Genomic DNA, 23,977 nt, shown 5'->3' on the forward strand with positions numbered 1-23,977 from the left:
ACATTTGGTGTCATAAGCAATGCTGTCACGAAAGCAACAAACTGCTGATGTGGCCTTTTAATAACTGAAGGAAGTCTGTGGTTTGTGGTTGGTGGTTGTTACGGGATTTTGACCTGGACACTTCATCAATCTGAATCACCCATTTCATACTGAAACCAAAAACCAACTAATGTAAGGCCTTTTGCAACCCCATTTAGTCCTAGCAGTCCGTGTAGGCTGTGAAAGGGAAGTTGTAAAGAATCGAACAATGATTAATGGTCATAAAGTTCCAGCATGTATTGTATGTAGGGGGTATGAACAAATACAAACAACAAATACTGAGCATAACTTATCTGCCTTTAATCTTACGTTCATACCGCATATCTTTTACATATTAATTCTTAAGTTGAGGTACTTGCCACAAAAGCTGTCATTTGTGGTAATAATGTAATAAAGAACTTTGGGAAACTTGAAGTTTTAATTGTGTTTTTTCCTCATGTTTTTTTCCCCCTTAATACTGGCCACATTCTGGCCCAGCTTTTCATTCTGGCTAGATCTCGCTCAGAGAGATGTAATCATTTCAATGGTTCTAACCAATAAAATCAACATTGAGTCAAATATAAGCAAATGTATATTAGAATAAATTACATAATGTGTGGGTTTGAGCCACATGGATGTTTTGAGTTGACCATGTCTTAAACCTAGATCAACAAGGTTTTTGTGGGGGGATGTTGTTGAAATTGGAGCAGAAGGAACCGGGTTGTTCAAAAGTGGTAGCGATTATATCCCAGGCTCACCATGTTATTCATCTCTGAGTTAGACCAAACCCCCAGTTATTATTAAAACCTGCCAGTATAGCAAATTAGTGGTGTGCATGTAAAAAAAAAAAAAAACTGGTCTTCTTCCATGCATAAATGATGCCGCAACGTTGTATCAGCACAGCTCGACAAGCTGTTTGCAGTCATACTCAGCAGCTCCACATCCGCACAGTTCAACACAGCAAATTAGGAGAGGCGAGGATTAGCGGTACAAGAGTGAACATGGCAGGCTCAGCTCACACTCACACACACACACTGAATACATACATATGGTATACTGTGTAAGCAAAGTATGTGCAGACCCAACCTTGCCAAGAAACATGCACTCAGGCAAATGTTCAGAGATGCACTTTTACAAAGACGCATCATGGCAGCCTGAAGAGGTAAGATAACAAACCTCTGAGCGTCGCAGCTATCTTAGCTAAGCTACCGAGGATGCTGGGAGCATTCAGACTGTCCTCTCCTTATGGCTGCTGACAATATACAGTCATGTACACAAATACATGCCTCTCCTCCTCACCATTTGTCTCCTTCACAGTTCTAAAAGATTTGTTTTTCTAATGTGGCAGTCCAGAGGTGCGTGCCATGGATTAGCCTCCCCTCCTTGGGCCGTAATGTGAAGTAAACACATTTGAACAGTGTGCCATATGTAAAACAGAACACCCCCCGATGCATGAATTTAACATTTTTCATTCTTTTTGATTTCTCGTCCTCAACGCTGTCTCTCCTCCTTTTTTTCTCCCTCCCTCATTCTCTATTACTCTCTCTCTGACCATCTCAGAATTCAAATGAAATCAAATGGTCCTTGATTTGCATGCACTTACAGAATATTGCATGTGCAGTGTTTGCTGTTAAAGGCATGGGAGGGTGGTGGTGTTGGTGGGTGTCTATGTGCTCCCCCATTGACATCAAACAGTCCTCTGATATGGAAATAGGAGGGCAAGGGAAGAATGGCTTCTCACTAAGGCTTTGTTTGGATGTAGGCCAAGGTCTATCCCTCTCTCTCTACATATCTATCTTTCTTTATCCCTCTCTTTCTCTGATACCATTTCTTAATTTTCTGTATCTTACGATTACCTACAACCTGTCGTTTACTTTCTTCCATTGTTCCACTATTTGCTGTCTCCCCATCCAACTCCCTCTTTATCTCTTTTTCTCTCATTCTGTCTGTCTCTCTTGCTTTCTCTCACATTGTTTACTAGGGCTATGGACCAGTAATTCTAACAGTCCTGTCCTTTCTCTTCCTTGACCCCTGACCACACTAAAGACGACAGCTTGATCTCTTTCTAAAGCAGATATACACTTTGCTAATGTAGTGTCATATTGGCCTCATTAAGAGATAACAATAATACATGCACTGAAGATGCTTAGCAGTAGTTGTATCGCCATGATTCTTGAAAATACATGCATACAGTCACACAGATATACCTTAAAATACAATAAAGTTACTTGCACGGTTGTAAATTTGTTGAAGCTAGTCATGTCTTTTTTTAACTGTCAGAAGTTTGAGGTTGAGGTCAAAATGAAGTCGGAGTTCAAAGATGGGTGTGGTCGGAGCAAGGCCGCCGGATGTAGGGGGGTAGGAAGTAGGAAAAGGGCCATATCTTGGGAATTTTATTACTATTGTACTGTTGCTCTTAAATTGTAATTGTCATGTGCAGGACTCTCATCCAAGCTGGCTAGTCCAGGCTTCCCTTCTTGGAACCATGAGAACACCCCATAAAATCCTGCTGGTAGCCAGACTTTTTACTACTTCTTAGTCGTACCGGGTGCTGTTTGAGGATGAGTTTCTATCCTCACTTGCTGATAATTGTCATTGTCAATCAATAAGCCATTATGCCTAATTTGAATCTCTGCCGTTATTGTGGCTTCTTTGGATATGGACCACTCTCTTGATGATCCCGAACGACTCACTCAGCCCTCCAAAATGAATAAATAAATCAAAAACAACTGGAGCCACTGTGCCACTGAGAGCTGTACCTAACAAAAGAGCTGTGTGCCAGATGGGAGAGTTTTGGAAGGTACCACAAATTTCTTTTCTCTGTTCCTGAGAATGCATGTGCTTTCCATTGAAGGCCATAGAGAAAATGAGACGAAGCTTGGTTAGGCAAGGGACAAACCGAGAGGAGAGTGGTCTGGGTTCCATTAGCAGTGGAGTCAGAGCTGGGGGCTGGGGATCGATGCTGTATAAACACACACCGACATAAACACTTTGCTAACATGTAAAAATTGTATTCCGTGCCACACAAGACCTTTTCCCACTCCTATTAAAATATTTTATTTGTTCCTTCTTTCAGGTATGCTAATGTTGCTTAGATTTTCTGATTTGGTATGTGTGTGTCTTGTGTGTGTGCTTCTATTTATTTTACAGCACTTTAAGAAGCAGAGGAGGCTCATCCCAGAGAGAACAGTGTGGAAATACTTTGTCCAACTGTGCAGTGCTCTCGAACACATGCACTCCCGGAGAGTGATGCACAGAGGTAGTGTTGACACACACACACACACACACGCACACACACATACATACACACATACATGCATGTCATCTGTAGCTGCTGTAATCCTGTAAAAACGGCGACAAATCACTGTCGCGGTCCGCTTGGAAAGAACCAATGAAATGCCTCCCCGCCCCACGGCGCGTACTCTAACCCTCCTGTGTACAACCCTGAGCTCAATGCGCGATGTTGCGACGTAGCTAACAGTAGTCCTGTTTGTTTTAAACTTTGGGTATGATAATATTAGGTGTTTGCTTACCGGTGAATGCCAACATTACCAACCCTGCCCAATATAAAGAAAACATTTTCTTATTTGTTTATTGTTTAACCTGGATAAGTTTGTGCTTATAAATTAAGCAACCATGAATGGTTAAAAATTGTTTTAGAGTACTAATGGAATGTGCATACTAGTTGGAGAGACTTGACATACAAATGCTGCTCACAGATCTTTTCACACCTTCTACTAATGTGACATATTACCAGGATAAACGGTAGCATAAAAACAGTGGTTACTTTTAAACTGGTTATTTTTTCTTTCTAGAAAATAAAGTTTGAGCAAACCAAAGAGAGATGTGATTCATTATGTAAATAAAGCATGTGACCAATTACAAACTCTTACATTAGCCCTTAAAAAAACAAAAATATGTCTCAATATGGTGTGAAAATTACCTTGCAGAGACTTTAAATTACTTTGAAAAGGCTGAACTCTATTGCAGTCACCGACCCTGGGCAACAATTTGTCGTTGACATTTTTTGTCAATTTTAGTCATTTCTGTTGTGCTGTGCAGAGACGTAAGAGTTAAAGCGTCCTTAATACGGAGTGGCATATTGTCCAATCATACCAATAAAAATAATGCATGTTTAATGTTGTTTGAGACACCCCAGATGAGGTGTGCATTGACACCCCCCCCCCACACACACACACACACACACACACACACACACACACACACACACACACACACACACACACACTCATGAGACTTCTTCTGCAACTCATCTGGGACTGGTCTCATTGTCGAGTGGATGTTTTGCCTAAACAAAAGACTAAATGACTAAAAGACTAAAATGAGGTGTTGTCATAAATGTACCAAAAACAGGGAGAGTTACCTAAACAGTCCTTGCTCGCAACTGCATTACCATACAACAGCAGCAAAACTTGGACAAAAAATGAAGATGCTGTTCGCTTATCTGTCTCAAGGTTTCAAGTCTCCCAGTAAATTTGAATAGCACACTAAATTGGGCTGAAACCAATGGATGTCTGAAAAGTTGGACAACAATCTAAAGAAGTTGCTGTATACTACTGCTTTCCTGTACATTTCCTAGTTAACAGAATAAATCATACAATACTTCCAGTACGGGCAATTTAAGTCTTTAAAATAAAAGAGGATAAAAATGGAACATTAAGTCAGTGTGATTGACCCTGTTGCATATGATAGAAGGCTTAAGTGTAGGTGTTAAACAACACACAGACCAGAGTACACAGTGTTTATGGGCCCACATGATTTCAGTAGGGCCCCGTCAAATCAAGCCCTGCGAACACACACACACACACACACACACACACACACACACACACACACACACACACACACACACACACACACACACACACACACACACCCACACCTACAAGTGGTGTACTTCCGTCGGGCTGACTCTGATTAGGGCACAGGAACACTAATGAACCCTGAGCTCTGGGCTTTAATGACCACTTAACAAAGGCCGCCTATTCAAAAGCCGCTTACAATTATATTAGAGTAGTACATTTCAAAGGCTGATGCAGGTCACATTAACATTGCATTAGAAAAAGCAGAAGGAACGGGTTGCTAACGCCCACATTAACTGAAGTGAAAATGTTCAATAATACAATTTATGCATGTTATACAGTCATGTTTTCTGAGCAAAGACCAAAAACTAAACTTTCCCAAATTAATCTCCATCACAGTGGACATGCACTTTATTTTATGATCATATCTCTGTACCACAGGCATTGTTTCATTGTCATTTTTATGTAACATTAGTTTAGCTTTTTATATGCAACCAATCTCTCTCCTCTCCAGATATCAAGCCAGCCAATGTATTCATCACAGCTACAGGAGTAGTGAAACTAGGAGACTTGGGACTGGGACGATTCTTCAGCTCCAAAACAACCGCCGCTCACTCACTAGGTAAGTTACTACAGTCCATACATATGTGGATATATACACTTAAACACACGCTCTTTGCTCATGAGCACACAAATGCACAGACACTTGGACACAGCGGTCCCCAGTAATCAATGTTGGATGTGTTTCATTAGGCATGGTGAGCCCAGAGCCATGTGTTATGTAGCCATACTGCCTGGCCATATCTGTGCCCAGCCCCTTCATAGACCACTTAGCCACTTCCTGTTGCCTTGACCTTTAAACCTAACAGAGATGAAGACTGGCGGAGACCTTCGACACACAGCTCTGATTGTGACTGTGTGCCATAAAACAAGCCAGCCAACTTTACCATCAGGGTTACTGTTGGCATTGATGGGTGTGTTTGTCACCTGTAGGAAATAACATTATTTGTTTTGTTCAAAGTACATTTGGCTTAGTTTAAGAAATATACGTGTGCTAAACCTGAGACTGTACAAACTGACCAACAGAATGGTACAACAGAATGGTACCACATGTGTAAATGCATTCTTTAACGGATAGGGTGTTTAATGACTGTGGGCCTTTTACGTAAAATGTTTAGGAGTCAAGCCTGTAACCTCAAGAAGTGTGTGAAACAACATTTAAGTGATTATTGATTTCTAAAGGAATAGACATTTGTACCACTTACATACCAAACATATAGCTTCCCTCACTTAACAGGAGACATGGGGTTTAACACAAATCCACACAGAGACTCACATACACACATCTACCTCAGTTCAAGGGTGGGGGTGTTTGAAACAAAAGCGTACCTATGAACAATTTGTTAACCGCCTGTTCCTATAAGCCTTCATCACTGTGCCCCATTTTTAAAGTCTCTACTCCTGCACCTTTTTGTTTTTTAGCAACACAGTGCATAATGCTGCAAAGTAAAAAAAAAAAAAAAAAAAAAAAAAAGACTGCATGAGGGATATATTGTTATGAACTGAAAATGTTTGAAATGAATCCATAAAACACTTAAACCTTTCCAGAAATAATCAAATATATGGTATCACAAAATCATTTGTGCTCCTCTTTGTGTAGAAAAGATGTGATCAGATGAGGGAGTGAATTTGTTAAGACATTAAATTAAGACATTGTTGAAGGTACAATTTTGAACATGTCTTAAGAATTGAGGACAGGACATCCTTAGTAACAGCATTAGTAAAAAATGGCACTAAAGCTGATTTTATTTGTGTTTTTTTCAATCACTGACTACTTTTTAAGTCTAACAAAAACATGTTTCTGGACATTATAATAATATAAACAAAGCCGACACATAGTCTAGTGTCTTGCTAAAATCATGTAATGGTCATTGGTTAAAGAAAAATCAAATCTTTCTGATACATCTAACAAGTTATTCCCCCAATTTTAGTTTTGGTTACACTCATTTGGCAACCGTACTGTACAAACAAAGAGTTTGCTTGTAAATTAATTTGGATCAGGTGTCTGGTCTATAACACAATAAAAACGACACAGGCAGAAATTTGCATACAGTACCTTTTTGTACACATTCTGATAATTTTGAGCTGGCTTCCCTTCCTTTGTCTTGGTATTTTGTGTTAAAAGTGTTGAAATTAATCTTTTGAGTTCACTAGCAATGCACATAAGCTATTTTATGTCCACTATTACACAGTAAAATGTGGCACAGGTCATTGTAGTGGAGATGGTTACACTATTTAACATCTATGCAGTTTAAGCTGCCTCAGAGGTTTGAAAATGTAGAAAAATGAGTCCATAGACAAATATAAACACTGTCATTCTCACTGTCTCACATCCTTATGTCAAACTGTTATTACTGCAAACAGCATGCTATTCTCAGCCCATGTACAAGCAGCGGCCCAGTCGTTTGAGAAGGTGTGAATCACATGATCAGCTCAACAGTAGCCCTATCAACAAAGCAGCCTGCAGTGCCAGCAAAGTTAGGTGGGGGAAGAAGAGCGTCTGTGATTGCTCATTAAATGTTGAGTCCACAGCACCCTCTTTAGGCTGACGGAGGATAGGCAGCCCACAAGCACAGGGGTCAACTGGAATACTTTCTTTAATCTGAAGTAATCAAAATGGCTTCGTTAATCTTCAGGAAACTACACAAATCACAGTGTCATTTCTTCCAGTGCAGAGTCAAAGCAAAGTCATGTGAAACAAATACCTTTGATTTAGAACAGTTACATGGGCCCCAAAATCATCTAACATTTACTCATCCCAGATAAGCATGTGAAATATGCATATGAGATTTTGTAATGGTACATTTTATATATACAGTATGTCTTATATTTTAGATTTTTCAAAGTAGCCACCCTTTGCTTTTTTATTAATAAGGGAAACAATTCCACTAATTAACCCTGACAAAGGCACACCTGTGAAGTGAAAACCATTTCAGGTGACTACCTCATGAAGCTCATTGAGAGAACACCAAGGGTTTGCAGAGTTATCAAAAAAAGCAAATGGTGGCTACTTTGAGGAATCTAAAATATAAGACATGTTTTCAGTTATTTCACACTTTTTTGTTAAGTACATAATTCCATATGTGTTCATTCATAGTTTTGATGCCTTCAGTGAGAATCTACAATGTAAATAGTCATGGGAAAAAAATAAACACATTGAATGAGAAGGTGTGTCCAAACTTTTGGCCTGTACTGTACGTTGTATCCTTTTAAGAATATTTAAACTACGTGAGGATGTATTCAGTAGAGGATCTTGTACTGTCCCTGGGTTAGCATGACCTATTGACACTAGGGACTCTGAGTGCGTCATCCTTCCAGCCTCTGTCCCTGGCTTTCCCCTTGACATTTCTTGTGGTTTGTTTTAAATAGCAGATCTGCTCTCTGTCTTTGTCACATATCCTTCTCTCCTGCCACTGTTTCTCTATCTCACTTGTCCTCACTTCTCACTCCCCTATGTCCCTCCCTCAGGGGCTTTGACTTTTAGTCAGAGAGAAAGACGAAGGTTGGGGGAAAACGGGAGAGAGAGAAGGTGTGAAATAAACTAAAGTTGGAGAATGAAAGACGGAGTGAAGAGAGAGAGACAGAGAGAGAGAGAGAGGAGAAAGCAGTATGTCAGAAAAAGAAAGGAGCACATGAAATAGAAGAACGGTTGACAAAGAAAGGTAGAATGTGTCTGGTGTGAGAGAAGAGAATGTGACAAAGTGACGCCGGGAAAAAAAGAGGAGAAAAAAAGAAAGGAGAGAGAGAGAGAGAACAAAGTTAGGAGCGGGAGAAAAAAAGGGGAGAATATGACGAAGTGAAAGAAAAATTGAGGAGAAAAAATAAAAGTGAGAGGGATAGAAAGAGAGAACGTGAGGAAGGGGTGTGTGTGTGTGTGCGTGTGTGTATGTATGTGTGCGTGCAATTGCATGGGTCTGTAATGAGCCCAGCCACCCAGCTGAACAGAAGAGCAGGGTGGTGGAGATGAGATGGAGGTCCAGGCATACAGCCTGTCAGCTCCCAGGCTTTCAACTCAGCAGCCAACACACACACACACACACACACACACACACACACACACACACACACACACAGTTTTTTTGTCTCTTACTCACTCTTGCACACACAGACTCTTTGTCTCCTGTACAGATGTATGAAGGCACAGAGACGCATGTGCATATCCATATGGGCATGAATGCATGCACACACACATGCAGAGGCAGATGCTCATGCACATTCACACGGATTTGCAGCATACAAACAGACAAACACTCAGTGACACATACACATCCAACCTTGGGGACACAAGACTGACAAAAATACACTCAAGCATGAAAAAGACACACTCTGATTTTCAGTGCTGATGATGGGTACGTAGGGTTATGGCAAGAATTGGATTAGAGAGAAAAAGACTAAAAGAACGATAGTAAGAGGAAAGCTGATGCAATCGTTCGAGGAATGACAGACTAGCCAATTGGCAGTAATAAGTAGTATAATATACCTGCAATTAACACCTGTAATGAGAGAGGTGTTAACGATGATTACTGGGGGAATGGGAGGAAAAGGAAAAGAGAGGAGGAGGGAGAGCAAGATGGAAGCAGAAAGACTACAGGGAGGCTGATGTTGAAAATAAGTGACTATTTCAACAGGTATATAAAGGCTTGGTTATCTTATAAAGGCAAGCAAGTTGTGAAACAGAGAGGGGCGGGCAGAGAGCCAAATGGAGGGTGAGAGCTTAGCAGGACATATAGAAAACAAAGAAAAGCATAATAGGGATAAAAGGGAATACAAAGAATGCCTTTTGACTATGAGATTAAGTCCTTTCTGGCTGAGCTGCTGCCTAGACTGTTACATCTTAATTTCTTAGGACACGATAGAGAAGAGGTTTTCAAACTCCTGCCTTGGGTCTGAATGAGAAATTCAAGCATAGCCTTTGAGATTTGAGCAGAATCTTGCTTGCTGTTCAAAATATAGAAACTATTAAGAACACAGATTAGAGAAGGCTTTCTCCTTATGAAATGCTTCACAGTGTTTAAATGGTCTTATAAATGGTCCTGTAAAAGCTTGAGGTTTAAATTGTTGATAAGGAAATTGCAGCTAGTCTGAATCAATAAATGTATTTAAAAGATCACCAATTTTGGTTCATTTAACAGAACATTTAGCAGGGGGCTAGAAGTGTGGGGTTCTTTTATACTGGATGGCATCTCACCTCCTATACAACAATGATTACCCTGTTTCTGCTGAGTACAGTGTTGTCACAGCCATTCACAATAATGGAAATCAATCCCAACATGACTTTCAATTTATTTGCATGAATAAGTAATGTGCCCTTGATTTAGCATGCTGAAGGAGCCTGAGCCCAGTGCTGCCGCCTTTTTTATGCCGCCACTATTAGCATAAAAGAGGCTGATTCTTTTTAATCAACTAATAATGAATGTTAGGGGAGCTTGTTCAGACTGCACCATGAGACCTCATAGCACACACACACACACACACACACACACACACACACACACACACACACACACACACACACACACACACACACACACACACACGAACGACAATACCAACCTGATGACCAATTAAAACAGCAGTCCCCTGCTTATTCTTCCACTTGCTATCTCTTGCTTCTTCCCTGTCAGATGCTGATTTGTTTTGGAATGACAGGTAACACTTCATTATTCAAAGCCGCACATTTAAGATGAAAGGGTGTTTTCTCAACCCAATTAGATCTGCACCAAAATTAAAAGTGCTAGCCTTTAATTTCAGTTCCCATAGACTTCAAATCTAATAGCCCCCTCTGTAATAGTTTTATTAATTGCAATTACAGTAGTTGAGTTTCCACCAACCTATTAATGTGCAGAATGGCTTCTCTAGAGAGTGTGTGTGTGTGTGTGTGTGTGTGTGTGTGTGTGTGTGTGTGTGTGTGTGTGTGTGTGTGTGTGTGTGTGTGTGTGTGTGTGTGTGTGTGTGTGTGTGTGTGTGTGTGAGTACTGTGGGTGAGTGTGTAGTTATGTTTTGTTTCTACCATTTTCCTGCTAGCTGACTTTTCTCATGAGTTCTTTCCACTTGAGAGCTGTTCTCACCTACCCAGCTCACTTCAGCTGTTTGTGCGTATTGTAAAATCAACACCTACTAGTTGCCCTCTTCCTCATATCTCTATCTACCAGTTTCTCAGCACACGGTTTGTCTAAAGGCTAGGGGCAAGATGGTTTGGGTCATGAAAAATAACACACAACACAACCTTTTCTGTAAGGAGAAAAAATAAATCCTATTACATTAAATTGAATTCAGCTTTTACCTTTACATTTGCAATGTATACATGAGGTACAGCAGCTTTTTCAACTTAATTTTTATTTAACCTCACACAGCAAAGCTATAAAAAGGTCCGCCTAGCAGTTTTCCCTTTCAGCCTGTGGTGTTGAGTACTATTTAAGATTTAATTCCACCAATTACTCCACAATCTAATTTCATGTCATGTGTACACCATCAACTCTAGACGGAAGAAAGCAAAATGAGCTGGTGTCATGTTTGATTGGACTGAAAACGTTTCTGAAAAAGTAGAAAAGAGTTATAAACAGTGAAAAAAATAAAACAATGCAACGTTATGTCGTGTATCTCATATTGTAATCAGACTTGGAATTCAGTTAATGTCACTTAAACATTTGCAATATAAGGAACTTAATTAGTAATCTAAGACATATATTTGAGCGTAACAAATCAGTTTTCAGGTTAATAGTCTGTATGGATCTCAAGGAGAATGCAAGATGATGTTGTTATTTTATACATATAAAGCACAAGCTCACATTGTCATGGGCAGTGATACTAAAGATGGAGGTAGCCTGTGTAGCCGTCATCTTCATATTTCAGTCAGCCTCCATTCACATGTTTGCTTGAGAGGATGTGGAATGCGAATGAGAGCTGCTCAGCACCGTTAGATGGCTGGTAAAATTTCTATCCTTTAACCATATGTGATTAATATAAAACTTCTGCAGGATTTGCTTGATCGACTTTTATATGGGAAATCACAGCAAACAGAAAGCAAATGAAAAAAAGCAGCCAGTCAGACTCGGCTAAGAGCGTCCTGCAGCCGGTTATGGATGTGATGTTGAGCTGTGGTTGGTCTCTGTGTCCAGTTGGGTGAAGGTCTGATTCTCTGGAGCTCTGCCAGTCTCCATGGCAGTTTGGGATTCATGAATTTCCAAACCAGAACCAGAAACGGGCCAACATTTAAGGCTCCACCGCTGCTCCCTGGGCGTACTCTCTGACTACTGTTTCAGATCATTACTGAGCCCCAGTAATCAAAACTGATTTATGTATATTTTGTGTGTGCGAGTATGTCTGCTGTACATATGTATGCAACTTTGTGGTACTGGTAAATTGTATTTAGTGTATGTGTGTCTGCATGATGATATTTAACCTTATTAAATGTAATCATACTTCAGTTTACTTTGAATTAACAGAGGCAATGCACTTTAAAGTCCATGTCTAGTTTCATTAAAATATGGTGAGTATTCCAACCTGTGAATGTGTCATGTGTCAGACTACACTTCCATTCTTCACCTGCTTTCCTGTTCTATGTTGAGGTGTGTCAGTGATGTTAATGAAGCATGGGTTTGCATTGCAAAAATGTTAATGCTCTCTTTGTCCTGTTCTCCTTTTCTACCTCTGTCTATCTACTTCTGTCCTTCTCTCTTGCTCCCTCCCTCTCCTCTCATCTCTCTCCCCTCCCACCCCCCTCTCTCCCTCTGTGTTCCAGTGGGTACTCCTTACTACATGTCACCGGAGAGAATACATGAAAACGGATACAACTTCAAATCTGACATCTGGTCGCTAGGATGCCTGCTCTATGAGGTAAACTATGGGAATATGTGAACACACTGTCACCCTGCAGTCGTCTGTAGGAGTGACGTGAGAACACATTGGCTCAGATACTCACATAAACAAACAAACCATCCTCAATATAATGGAGTACTGTAGGAAAAATATGTACAAATACACTGGCACTTTCCCAAGCGGTTATGCTCTTTTAACATTCACCTCCACTACAAGTCATAATGTGCAAAATAAAAAATACACATTTTTAGTAAAATGGTATCTTACAGATATTCTTATCTTTTATCCCTCCTTTCTTACTTCTTTCTCTGTGGCCTGGCTGAGCTGTAGACTTGGAGTTAGGGTTCTTTAGCCCGGGAACCTGCTAAACGTTGAAAAGCAGGCGAGTGAAGTGAACTGACATGGCCATGTGTTTTAGATAAGGCCGCCCAGTGACACTGACTAGTTTGATTAGTCAGGAGCAAAACACCGCAGGGCTCTGCTGTAGACCACACTGAGTGGAAACGAGCTTGAGAGGAACACGTAGCGGAGGGAACAAAGAGGAAAGAGAGAGCAGCAGAACAATGATAGACATGGATGATAGCATTCATTCTGATGTTTCACCGTGGCAACCTTCACGTGCATTGAATACACACACATTTCTTTGAGAGCCACACTGTCGGCCAAGGCAACACCCACGTTTTCCTCCCCTCCTCTCTCCTGACTCCCCTGAGTTGCTGATCACTTGGGCTGCATTTCAACGCACCAGTGACTACACCTTCTCTACAGCGCCTCAGGCATAGAGAGGTGGAGAACGCGCAAGGAAGAAGTTTGAGCTCAGCTCGCAGGTCATGGTTGCCCAGAGACCACAGTCCTTCATGTTAATTTGTTGCCCACAATGCACTGCAGCAATGCAGGGCTGTGGTTGGCTGAAAGCGGTTGATGCTGTAGGTCACATTCTGTTTTTGTACTTTTAATATGTGTGGTGTATGTGTGTAGTTTGACATGGAATAAGCTACTGTTACTGATAATAAAAACTTGATTGCTCTCAGGGGTCGGCAACCTTTTTGATATGAAGTGCCCTTTTCAAAATTTCTTGTTTATTAGTGTGCCATGTTAACATTAATTTTTTTTATGACATCACATCAAAATGTAATATCCAGGGAATCTGTAATAATCAGGACCTTGTAATTATTATTATTATTATTATTATTATTATTATTATTGTATATTATTATTATGGAAACATGGTTTTAGTATGCAGTCCTGATTGGTGGAAAATGGGCTGACAAAAATATCACTGTCAAAGAGCCTGAAGCGAAAAGTTGATGTGGAAAAGCCCAGCTTTAATGATGAATGGACTGATAAGCAGGTCCTGTATGCCTCATTGTCAATGAAACCATGCTGTGGCAAAATAATAATAACACAACCAGCATCATTATCAAGAATGAAGAACACGAACATAACGATGGCGTCATTCACGTGCATATTAAGTAGCCACATGTATTGGTTTTGGTCTTATAATGCGTCCATATTTACCGCTCCAGCGGAGAGGATGGTTTCTTCAGACAGCTTAAGTTTATAAGAATTTGTCCAAATTTCAAGATTCCCTGCAAACTAGGAAAAATAGACTACAAACCGACAGCTTTTCTTTTTGCTTGTTTTGTAAAAATTAGCTATTTGCAGAGTAGAGCTGTGTTTGCGTAAAACAGCGCGGTGGACAAGAGTGGACTGAGCAGACAAGAGCAGATTGAAATATCGCTTTCTACATGTTGATGCCGGTCTACACAGGTGAGTGCACTGATAAGTATTGACTTTTAACTCACGAAGGTTTAATTGTAGCCTCCATACAGTAACGAGACTAGCGTTAGTTCATCTGCCCCAGCGGCCGTTGGTAATCCTCTTTGTATTGTTCCCAGTCAGAGATATGAGTCAATCAAACTACCGTAAATAACAGGTCGCGCACAGGCGCCGATTTATGTTTTCCTCCGTGGGTGCTCACACGCGCACACAGTTTAAAAAAAAAAAGTAGTCAACAATGTTTGCATTTCAGAACCTTAGGAAATGGACAGCGGCCGACACGAACACACACGCCGTAAAGTAAGCTAGCTTTCAACTCAGGACAGCGCCACTAGGATTGGAGATGAGAAGTTTAATCAGCTTCGTGGGAAATTATAAATCAATACCACCGCCATGACCAATCACTCTATGACAGACGCCCCACTTAGCACCACCTGCAATGTTTAATATTAAATTAATATAAAAATGAACTGGCAGTCTGGCACACGTGAGCACCCACGGTATCGGCACCTATGAGGTCGGCAACTGTGAACGTTGTAATTTGGCATGCGGATGAGAGAGTGCTTCAGCATTTCAACCATGATTTCACCACATCAATAACTCTCTTGCACACATATTGCCAGCGTGCCATTGGTTAAGGTGCCGCGTGCCCATGGTGGCACGCGTGCCTAAGGTTGCCGACCCCTGCTCTAGTTTATATTACTCCTGTTGGACAGTTTCTACAGGTATCATGATTGCGTGACCACACCAGCACAGCACAATTTTGTTTAATTAAGCTAATTTTGATGTGGTTAATTTTGTTAGGGTGAGATTGGTTTAGATTTGTTATTTAGGTTTAGTTAAAACTGATTGTGACATCAGTTGCCACACATTTGGACACTACTTATTTATGAATTTTTTGGGGGTGCTTTTTTGCCTTTTATTTGACAGCGACAGTAGAGATACAGACAGGAAATGCAAGGAAAGAGATAATTGTATGACAAAACAGAGCCCATCAGACACCCTGGACACTATTTTAAAACTTTAATACATTCTCTATATGTTTCAGAGTTGAATATTTGAATAAGTCCCTCAAAAATCATCAGCCATTTGGCTTGGTTTAAATCATTTTTGAAGATTCTCTCTGTGGTGCAACTTGATATCTTATTTTTTTTTTTTCCAATATTTTGTTGAGGAAGCTGTTCATTTGTGAAGTTGAGATAGTACTGCTGCATGTGCAGCCTGAGCATTGATTGTTTCACATTTTGAGATGGGGCACAGTCCATTGATCTTTTATCACTTTCACCCTTAGGAAAACTGCTAGAGGTCACAGTCTGGACTTAACACTGAGAAAGCAAGATGGAGACCAGAGCTGAGGAGAGGGAATGGGAGAACTAGAGAGCAAAAGTGTGGGGGGGGAGGGGGGAGAGGGAGACTTGTTGCTCCCGCAGGAGGTCAGGAGGCAGGGAATAAAGTGTAAAGTGAAAAAGTTTAGGAATCTATATAGGAACAATATAGGAAGCTATAGAAGGAGAAGGGGGTAGGCAATCTTAGAGACAGAGTGAAAAGAAAGAGGCGATAGAAGGTTAGAGAGAAAGGGCAGAGGGGGAGAAGTGAAAGGGGAAAATAGCGAGAGCAGGGTTATAGATTGCTGGAGAGAAGAGAAAAATGGGGGGTGTTCATTCAGAGAGGAAGTACTGTAGGTACAAGAGCAGAGACAGAACTCCTGCCATCAGGTCAAGGTGAGCCATGCAAGGAGCCTGTGGAGATAAAGATTTTACAACCTTATTGTTGCCAGAGCAGTGCTCACCATGCCATGCATATTCTCTTTGAAGAGCAGACCCTTGCTATCCACTATTCTTGGTAATAGAGCTCCACAGTGCATTCAGTGTCAGGAAACTTACCTCTTTCTCTCCAAAAGTCTCTCCTCCATTCCTCTTTGCTCTATTCTCCTCCCTTCTGCTATGTTCCGCTGCGTATGCCTGCCTTTTCCTCACTTAACCTTCAGGCATAAGGAATTCACATCCACGCCTGGTCCCTTTGGTACTCATTGATTTCACTCTGAACATACAGTAGGGGCTGAGGGTTGTGCTGCGTATGTTTTTTTTGTGTGTGTCTCCGTCCATGAGAGTGTGTATGTGTGTGTATCCCAGGGAGTTTGGTTCCTTATGTGTGAAACAGCTCCATTTGAGAGAGCCTGCATTTTTCATTCTTGTGCCTGGGGCTTGGGTTAGGGTCCGAAGGGTCCGTTCGTCAATACCTGGTCATTGTATCTGCGTCCATCTTCATCTCCCATTCTGTTTGATCCCTTTCTCCTCGTGTCCAACCTCATTACATCACCTGACCCTGCCCTGTGCCCCCTCACCCAAACCTCCGACACCGTGGTAAACTGGGATGCTGCAGTCGCCGGGGGTTGTTTCCCAGGGTGACCAGGAAGGGAAGGAGGGGGTTTTGGTCACACGCCAGTCAATGTGATCGCGGTCTCCTAGTGCTCTCTCCCCCAAGCTCTCCGTCTAAACCACCTCATATTCGCATATTAACCCCCTTGCTCAGTGTGTTTTTATGAAAAAGAGATGCATTTTACACACACACACACACACACGCGCGCTGTAGGTCTCCAGCTTGTACGGATGTTTGTTGGTTGCTGTGTTTTATATAAAGGTTAGCAGGGGAGGAGAATATCTTGGAAACGCTTTACTGGAATGTGTCTCCTTCCTGTAAGAGCTCAGCCTTCCATACCTCTGACTGTGCCCATGTCTCATGCCTCCTTCCTTATTCCTCTCCCTCCCCTCTTGTTTTGCTGTTGGTTTTATGAGGCCCAGAAATGCTGGGTTCCCAGCAGCTGGCGTTTGCATGTGATGAGTTGGCCCTGTGGCTAGCTCTCTATATGTTTTTGAAAAATGGGAGTGGGGTTTTTGCAAACAAAGACTGCTGCTTGTGGATAGCTTCGGTATCCTTTTATCAATTTCATACAGTATGTGTAGTTTTTGATGCGTTAACATACATGTTCCTCCTACCAGTGTCAGTATCAGGCAGGGCCATATCTAGCAAATTATCTAACCCATTTGTGAGCAATATGTTTTGCTCTTCCTCTAAATATTTGTTAATCCATAATCCTTCTTTTTTATTTTTTTATATTTTTTATCTTTATGAGCCCACTGCACAGCCATGTTTTTAATTCTAGAGTTGGTTGGCTATTTAAAGGAGTAGTTTGACATTTTGGAAAAAGGAACTTACTGTATTTGTTTTTTTGCGTAAGATGAGATAACTGAGACCACTCTAATATCGGTCCATTAGATATACAGCTAAAAACTCCCTGTAAAACCACACATTGTGTTTTTACACTTTAGTTATTGTAAGGATTAAACAAACAAGATATAACATGTTAATTAGTGAGCTTTAGAGGTGCTGGTAGGTGGATTTGGTTATCTTTGGACAGAACCAGGTTAGTGGTTTTTCTGTTTCTCTGCTAAACTAACTGGATGCTTCATATTTAACAGACAGAGGACAGTGGGTTTTTTACCTTCTCAACTTACTCAGTAAGAAAGCAAATGGGTATATATAAAGCAAAAAATGCTGAAGTATTCTTTTAAATGTCATGTTTAAAATTCAACACTGAGTTTAGCTTTAGTGAGATGGGGACATAAGAACACAACCAGTTTTCCACAAAAGTTTAACCCACCGGAACAATCTGGAACTTTTAAGTCCTCTGTCCATTCTTCTTCTTCTCATCTTTCTTCCCTTTTTAGTGTGTTGAAGTAGAGGAATGATGACTCCACTGGGTGTAGGTATATTTTTAATGACTCTCCCTACACTGTGACTTATGTCCTTGATTAATATATCATCATAAAACCACATGAAGGACCAATGAGCACATAAAAAAGTCATACTTTCCTCACTTGCACTGTTGTGTGTGTGTGTGTGTGTGTGTGTGTGTGTGTGTGTGTGTGTGTTTGTTTGAGAGAGCGAGAGAGAGAGGAGGGAAAGTGAATACAAAATATACATCTATTTTCATGTGTGTGTTAACATTTAGGTGTTTATTTTTATGTAGCATGCGCCTATAATTGTGTATGTATGTGTGTGTGTGTGTGTGTGTGTGTGTGTGTGTTTATAAATGAGTAAGTAAGAACTTGTGTGAAACCCTTCAGTCCCAGGCTGTAAAGGCTCCAGGGATAAAGGGGGGTGGAGGGAGAAATCGGGAGCGTCTCGCAGCTCCTTTTAATTGGCGTACGGGGAGAGAAGCTGGAGAGAGAGAAGCGGGATCAGTGTTAATTATGCTGGAAGGCCCCATCCAGACCTTCTACACGGACAGGGATGCTGGCTTTACATGTCTGGGCTGGGGAGAGCACAGCCTGGCCCACGCAGAAGAGCCGAGAAACAAAGGAGGGAGTGTGTATGTGTGTGTGTTTGAGGATGTCCGTGTGTTCTGCCACCAGCAGCTCACACCCCTTTAGACAGACAGCAGGCATGCGTGTGCATTGTATGTCTCTCGAATATCAATGAACCATCACACACACACACACACACACACACACACACACACACACACACACACACACACACACATATAGTCTCATACTCACCGGGGCCTCAGAGGTCAGAGAGTGAGTCAATCATCTAACCCATTGCGACGACACTGAAAAAAGGTGTGTGTGTGTGTGTGTGTGTGTGTGTGTGTGTGTGTTGCGCTGAGAGCAGGGGGCCGGCAGCTGTCAGGGGCTAGGAGCAGCAGGCACTAATGAAGCAGATGAATAGTGCAAAAACTCCCAAATACAAACAGGACAGTTGACATTTTTCATCTGTCAAAAGCAGAAGATGCATGAAAATACGATGGGGTCTTGTTTAACCCTTTGCCTCCGGGGGTGGGGCTATAGCTGGCTGATTTTCTTCTTTTTCTCTATCTGTTTCTGTCTCACTCTTTTTTTTCTTTCGCTTACTGGGAATTTTGTAGTTTTAGGAAGCTCTATCTTGCCACATATGTCCCCACTACCTGTTATAAAGTACTAAAAGTGTTTTCCTTTCCAAGTCATTGAAGTGAACCTTTACCGCAAGTAGTCAGCATAAAATTTATTGGAGGTTTAGACAATCAAAAATATTTTTAATTGTAATTGTCATGTTAATATAGTTTGTCTTTGATTTATAAAGGCCAATGATGATGTGTAACATAACATAATTTTAGAAAAACACTGGACTGATAATTTGAATGTGTCGCTTAATCACTGCAGAATCAAATGTAAAATCTTAGGTTACAGATATGAGGCATTGTTAAGTGCATCATTGCTGACACACAGGAATAAACATTTCCTTCCACATCTAATCACCGTCAGCCCCCCTGCTGGGCCAGCCTCAGTCGTAATTGATGGAGCAGAGGGAGAGAGGTGTCCACGGGGAGATAAAGGGAGAGGGACATACTCTTTGCTTAGTGTTCTCATGTGTTTTTGTGAGGATATACTGTATTAATGGGAGCGTTTGATCAAAGGCGCAAATGAATGTGTGATGTTAAATTATGTCCAGAGGATAGATGGCCCACAGAGATTCTGCTGCAGTCATCTTGACTTCCCACTGGAAGCTGTGACAGAGACTCTGTCAAAATCTGCCCGATAGGGAACAACAACTTTTCTGTCCCTGCACCGTCAATGTTTGACACATTTTTCAGTGAAGACTGAAATGAAGAAGCTGTTACAAGTTAATGATGCGTTTGGCACTGTTTTGGGGGGCGATGTCAAAGCGTTACATTTGTGGCTACATGCAACAAAAGGGAGGCAATTTCTACTTGTTGTTGAGGTAGTTCTTGTGACTTTATGGGTCAGCTGACGCAGAGGCCAATTGATGAGTTTGTCTCTGTAACTCAGAGGAAGGCAACCATTTGCGAAGGAATGCTAAGACATCACTTGGTGTTTGTTTCACGTGATGTCCTTGGTTACTGTAAAAATGTTTATATACTCCATGGCACAGGATAGCTTGACCTATTGTTACTAAAAGACAGCTTCTGTTGTTCTATCGCTTATTTCCTTCATGGTCCTATTTACACAGAAATATTTAGTCTCTATTGTACCTGCCTGATATTGTGGAAGGTGCCATATTCACACTTACCTGCTGTATTCTGTATAGAACGATTCTATTTGGATCCATATGTGGACACATTGTTCTCATCTTTTTCTCATCTTCATTAATCTGCGCACAATTGTACACTTGTTATGTGGCTTTCCTTATTTTGCCTTTTTCTAACAATGCATGCTCCTGATGATGAAACATTCATTAAGTACACATTCAAGTTTGAAATGCCCCACAGTACTGAAATGGAACTGAAAAACAGACACAGAAATGTATGAGCAATGACTGTCTATTAATGGCCCTGAATCCTGTTTCACATTGGGAGTCATTGATATGTACAGCAACATTTCAAGGTGCTTAGAAATGCATTTGCCCTAAAACAGGAGCAGGGCATGAAATTAGAAATGGATTTCACATACAGTATATGTATTTGACTGTGCAACCATTTGCATAAGACAAGGAATACCTAATAAAAACTCCTGTAATATCATGTTAGTTACACACTTATTGAAACCCACCTCTTCCTATGTCATACTATGTAAATAAATGAAAACCAAGTCAACAAGCTCCAACGTCTACGTGCAGCATCATCAACACTGACAGCTATTCCAACCATGTTTATTTATCATTAGTTTTAATTTGGTCCAACACATAAGCCTAACACAGTGTTTATTCCAAAAGCACTGAATCAGAAAAAAACAATAAGAATGTAAGTGTGCTTGTTATGCAAGCCTGCTGCAGGCTTCACCTTCCACATGCACATTTAAACAATAAGCAGTGAGTCAGTCACTAACCCTGGCAGAAATGGCATGCTATATTTTCTATTCTTAGACAGGCAGGAGGGATTCTTCACCTATTTCTACTCAGCAAAAGTCTCCTTATCCTTTCCACTCTTCCTTACCATTCCCATCTGCCCCTGCTCTGCTTGCTTGCATTTGTTTTCCAGAGGATACGGTTTTCTCGCTGCTCCAGCAAACTGAAAAATTCTTTCCTCTCCTCACTCTCTACCTCTTCCTTTCCCAACTTTATATCTCTATATAACTCTATATCTCTTAAGTTTCCGAGGCAGTGCCGCAGTAAGGACTCGCAAACTAGAGGAAAACACATAATCCAAGAGAAGCTCATGGTTTTCTGTTTTGGTTCACTTGAATTTTAGACAACAGCTCATTCCACTACAAAAACATGAAAAATGGTTTTCTGATTTGATATGTACACAAAACTTTGAACATGCAGTGTATCGATTTGCTGTTGTCTTTCTTTGTCTCTCACACCTTCTTTAATCAATAAGTCATATACCTCGATAGCAGTGAACTATGCAGGCAGGCTCTACTTTTAACATACTGTACAGTGTCTTCAGTGTAGCACCTGTTGACATTTTCACTGGATGTTTCAAGTTTTTACTCTGCTCTCTCACACCATGTCCTCTTGTCTTTTCCCCTTTCTCTCTGCGATTCCTTTCCCTGTTTCCTCATATCTTTATATTTTAGATGGCAGCCCTGCAGAGTCCATTCTATGGGGATAAGATGAACCTTTACTCCCTTTGTAAGAAGATAGAACAGTGTGACTACCCCCCTCTTCCCTCAGATCACTACTCAGAGGAGGTAAGTACTGTAACCGTTGCCTTTTACTGCTATGGTAAGTAGATATGAACCGGCTCAGACTCATGATAGACTCGACTCCTGAACTTCTTTTAAAAGAAACTTTCGAAAATTCTTAATACCTTTTGAAGCGAACTACTGTTGTAAGCAAGTGGTGGCCGGTTTCTCTTTCTCTGTGCCAGTTTGCTGATTTTTACTTGTGTTGACTATTAAATTAAATTTATATGTAAGTGAAATCCACCCAACTGTCTGAGCTACAGTACAGTACGATATTGCTCTGTGATCAAAAGACCGGCTATGATTTAACCATTTGAAAATGAAATGCACATATCAAAAGCATCTGGCCATGCTACAAAGTAGGGTGAAGCTAAATTGGCTGGAGTGTCATGTTTCCCTAACTAAATGTTAAATCATCTGCTGTAGTTCTGTGTAGACTTGCCCATGCACAAAAATGTAATGTAGTCGGGCTGTGGTTAAAGATCGCCTTATTGCTGATTGCTGGTGACGTGTGTATGAATGTGCATGGCTTTGTGTTTGCAGGCCCTTTTTGTGTGGGTGGCATTTTTCCCCTAACATTTCTGTATTTTTCTCCTAAATATATTTGGTCAAGTGTACACACATGCAAAAACTTTGACAGACACTGACTCGTAGGCATAGTTTCTAGAGCCTGTTGGGATGTCTCAAAATATTTTTCTCTCTCTAATTAACAGTCCCAAACCGAAAGATATTCAATTTACAATTATGTAAATCTGAGAAAAAACGCACAAGCTCATATTTGAGAGCCTTACACCAGAAAATGTTTCATAAAATGTTTCACATTTTCTACTTTAACAATTAATCCACAATAAAACATTTCAAACAAAATCATTGACAATTAATTTTTTGTCAATCAACAAATCAATTAATCCACGTTTTTCACCTGTAAATGACGTACTTTACATCAAAGCTGACCGTTTTTTGGAAACCATGCTGCTGTGATTTAGAAATTTCAATACATTTTTTCTTTCTTACATTTATTCTGTTCAGTTCAGCAGCAGACTTTTGAAACCTGCTTGAGATGTGAAATCTACTACAGTGAACATCAAGTATGCATTACTTTCGGCAAAGTCAAATTGTTTTTGTTGTATTGTTTTTTTTATTAACGGTTAGAAATTAATTTAAACAAATGGCTACCTGGAACAGCAGGATAAATAACTTTTTAAAAGAGACTGCGTAGCATAACTGCATTAAATACATACCTGTATTTACATGCATATGTATTTACATGCATACATGTTATAAAGTTATGGGTCTTAGACCAAAATGTGCTCAACCTATTGTGTCCTTTATCTCCATGCCTTCCACTTAGAGGTCGACCGATAGCTAGGTTGGGCCGTATTTGCTGATAACCGATTAATCGAACAATCGTATTTAGAATTGATACACCCACAGCAATGCTACACAAGCATGTGTGTTGTCTAAAACAGTTCTCCTACATATTTGGAGTCATCTAGTGCAAAAATAAACATAATGAGCATTATAATTCATATAAAGGACAAACTATTTACATTTCTTCAAAAAAGGCCCAAATGTATGCCAAATCTCAAAACCGTGACGTCATTCTTATCTTTAGAACAGTTTAGAACGGTAACAGACATGACAGACATGTGTGACGGACCTGCCTTCCCATTGGTTAAAAAAATAAACAAAGGCATCATGGGAGATTCCCTTGTCGGTAGCACGGAGTTAGCGGCAGAAATGACCAAAAACGTGATGAATTATGGACATCAAGTGGATAAATCTTGGATGTAACCGTTTGGATTTAATGCTCAACAACCCCGAAAAAAGGCACAGGTTCCAGGCTGGATA

The 23,977-nt window shown here is 40.7% G+C and overlaps 1 protein-coding gene across 5 annotated transcripts in view; it reads left to right on the forward strand.

Annotated features, from left to right (window-relative positions):
* The window catches only part of nek7 (NIMA-related kinase 7), a 68,307-nt gene that overhangs the window by 39,394 nt on the left and 4,936 nt on the right, over window positions 1-23,977 (forward strand). For 4 of the 5 annotated variants that reach the window (XM_028588551.1, XM_028588550.1, XM_028588552.1 and 1 more), the window contains exons 6-9: window positions 3,169-3,277; window positions 5,356-5,463; window positions 12,643-12,737; window positions 22,019-22,132. In XM_028588551.1, coding sequence (XP_028444352.1) covers window positions 3,169-3,277; window positions 5,356-5,463; window positions 12,643-12,737; window positions 22,019-22,132 — 426 coding nt within the window. Of the gene's footprint in view, window positions 1-3,168; window positions 3,278-5,355; window positions 5,464-12,642; window positions 12,738-13,367; window positions 13,676-22,018; window positions 22,133-23,977 lie in introns of those variants that run through there. The other variant, XM_028588554.1, reaches the window with a different exon arrangement.

This window comes from Perca flavescens, chromosome 9 (assembly GCF_004354835.1).
Source record: "Perca flavescens isolate YP-PL-M2 chromosome 9, PFLA_1.0, whole genome shotgun sequence".
NCBI classification, from domain to species: Eukaryota; Metazoa; Chordata; class Actinopteri; order Perciformes; family Percidae; genus Perca; species Perca flavescens.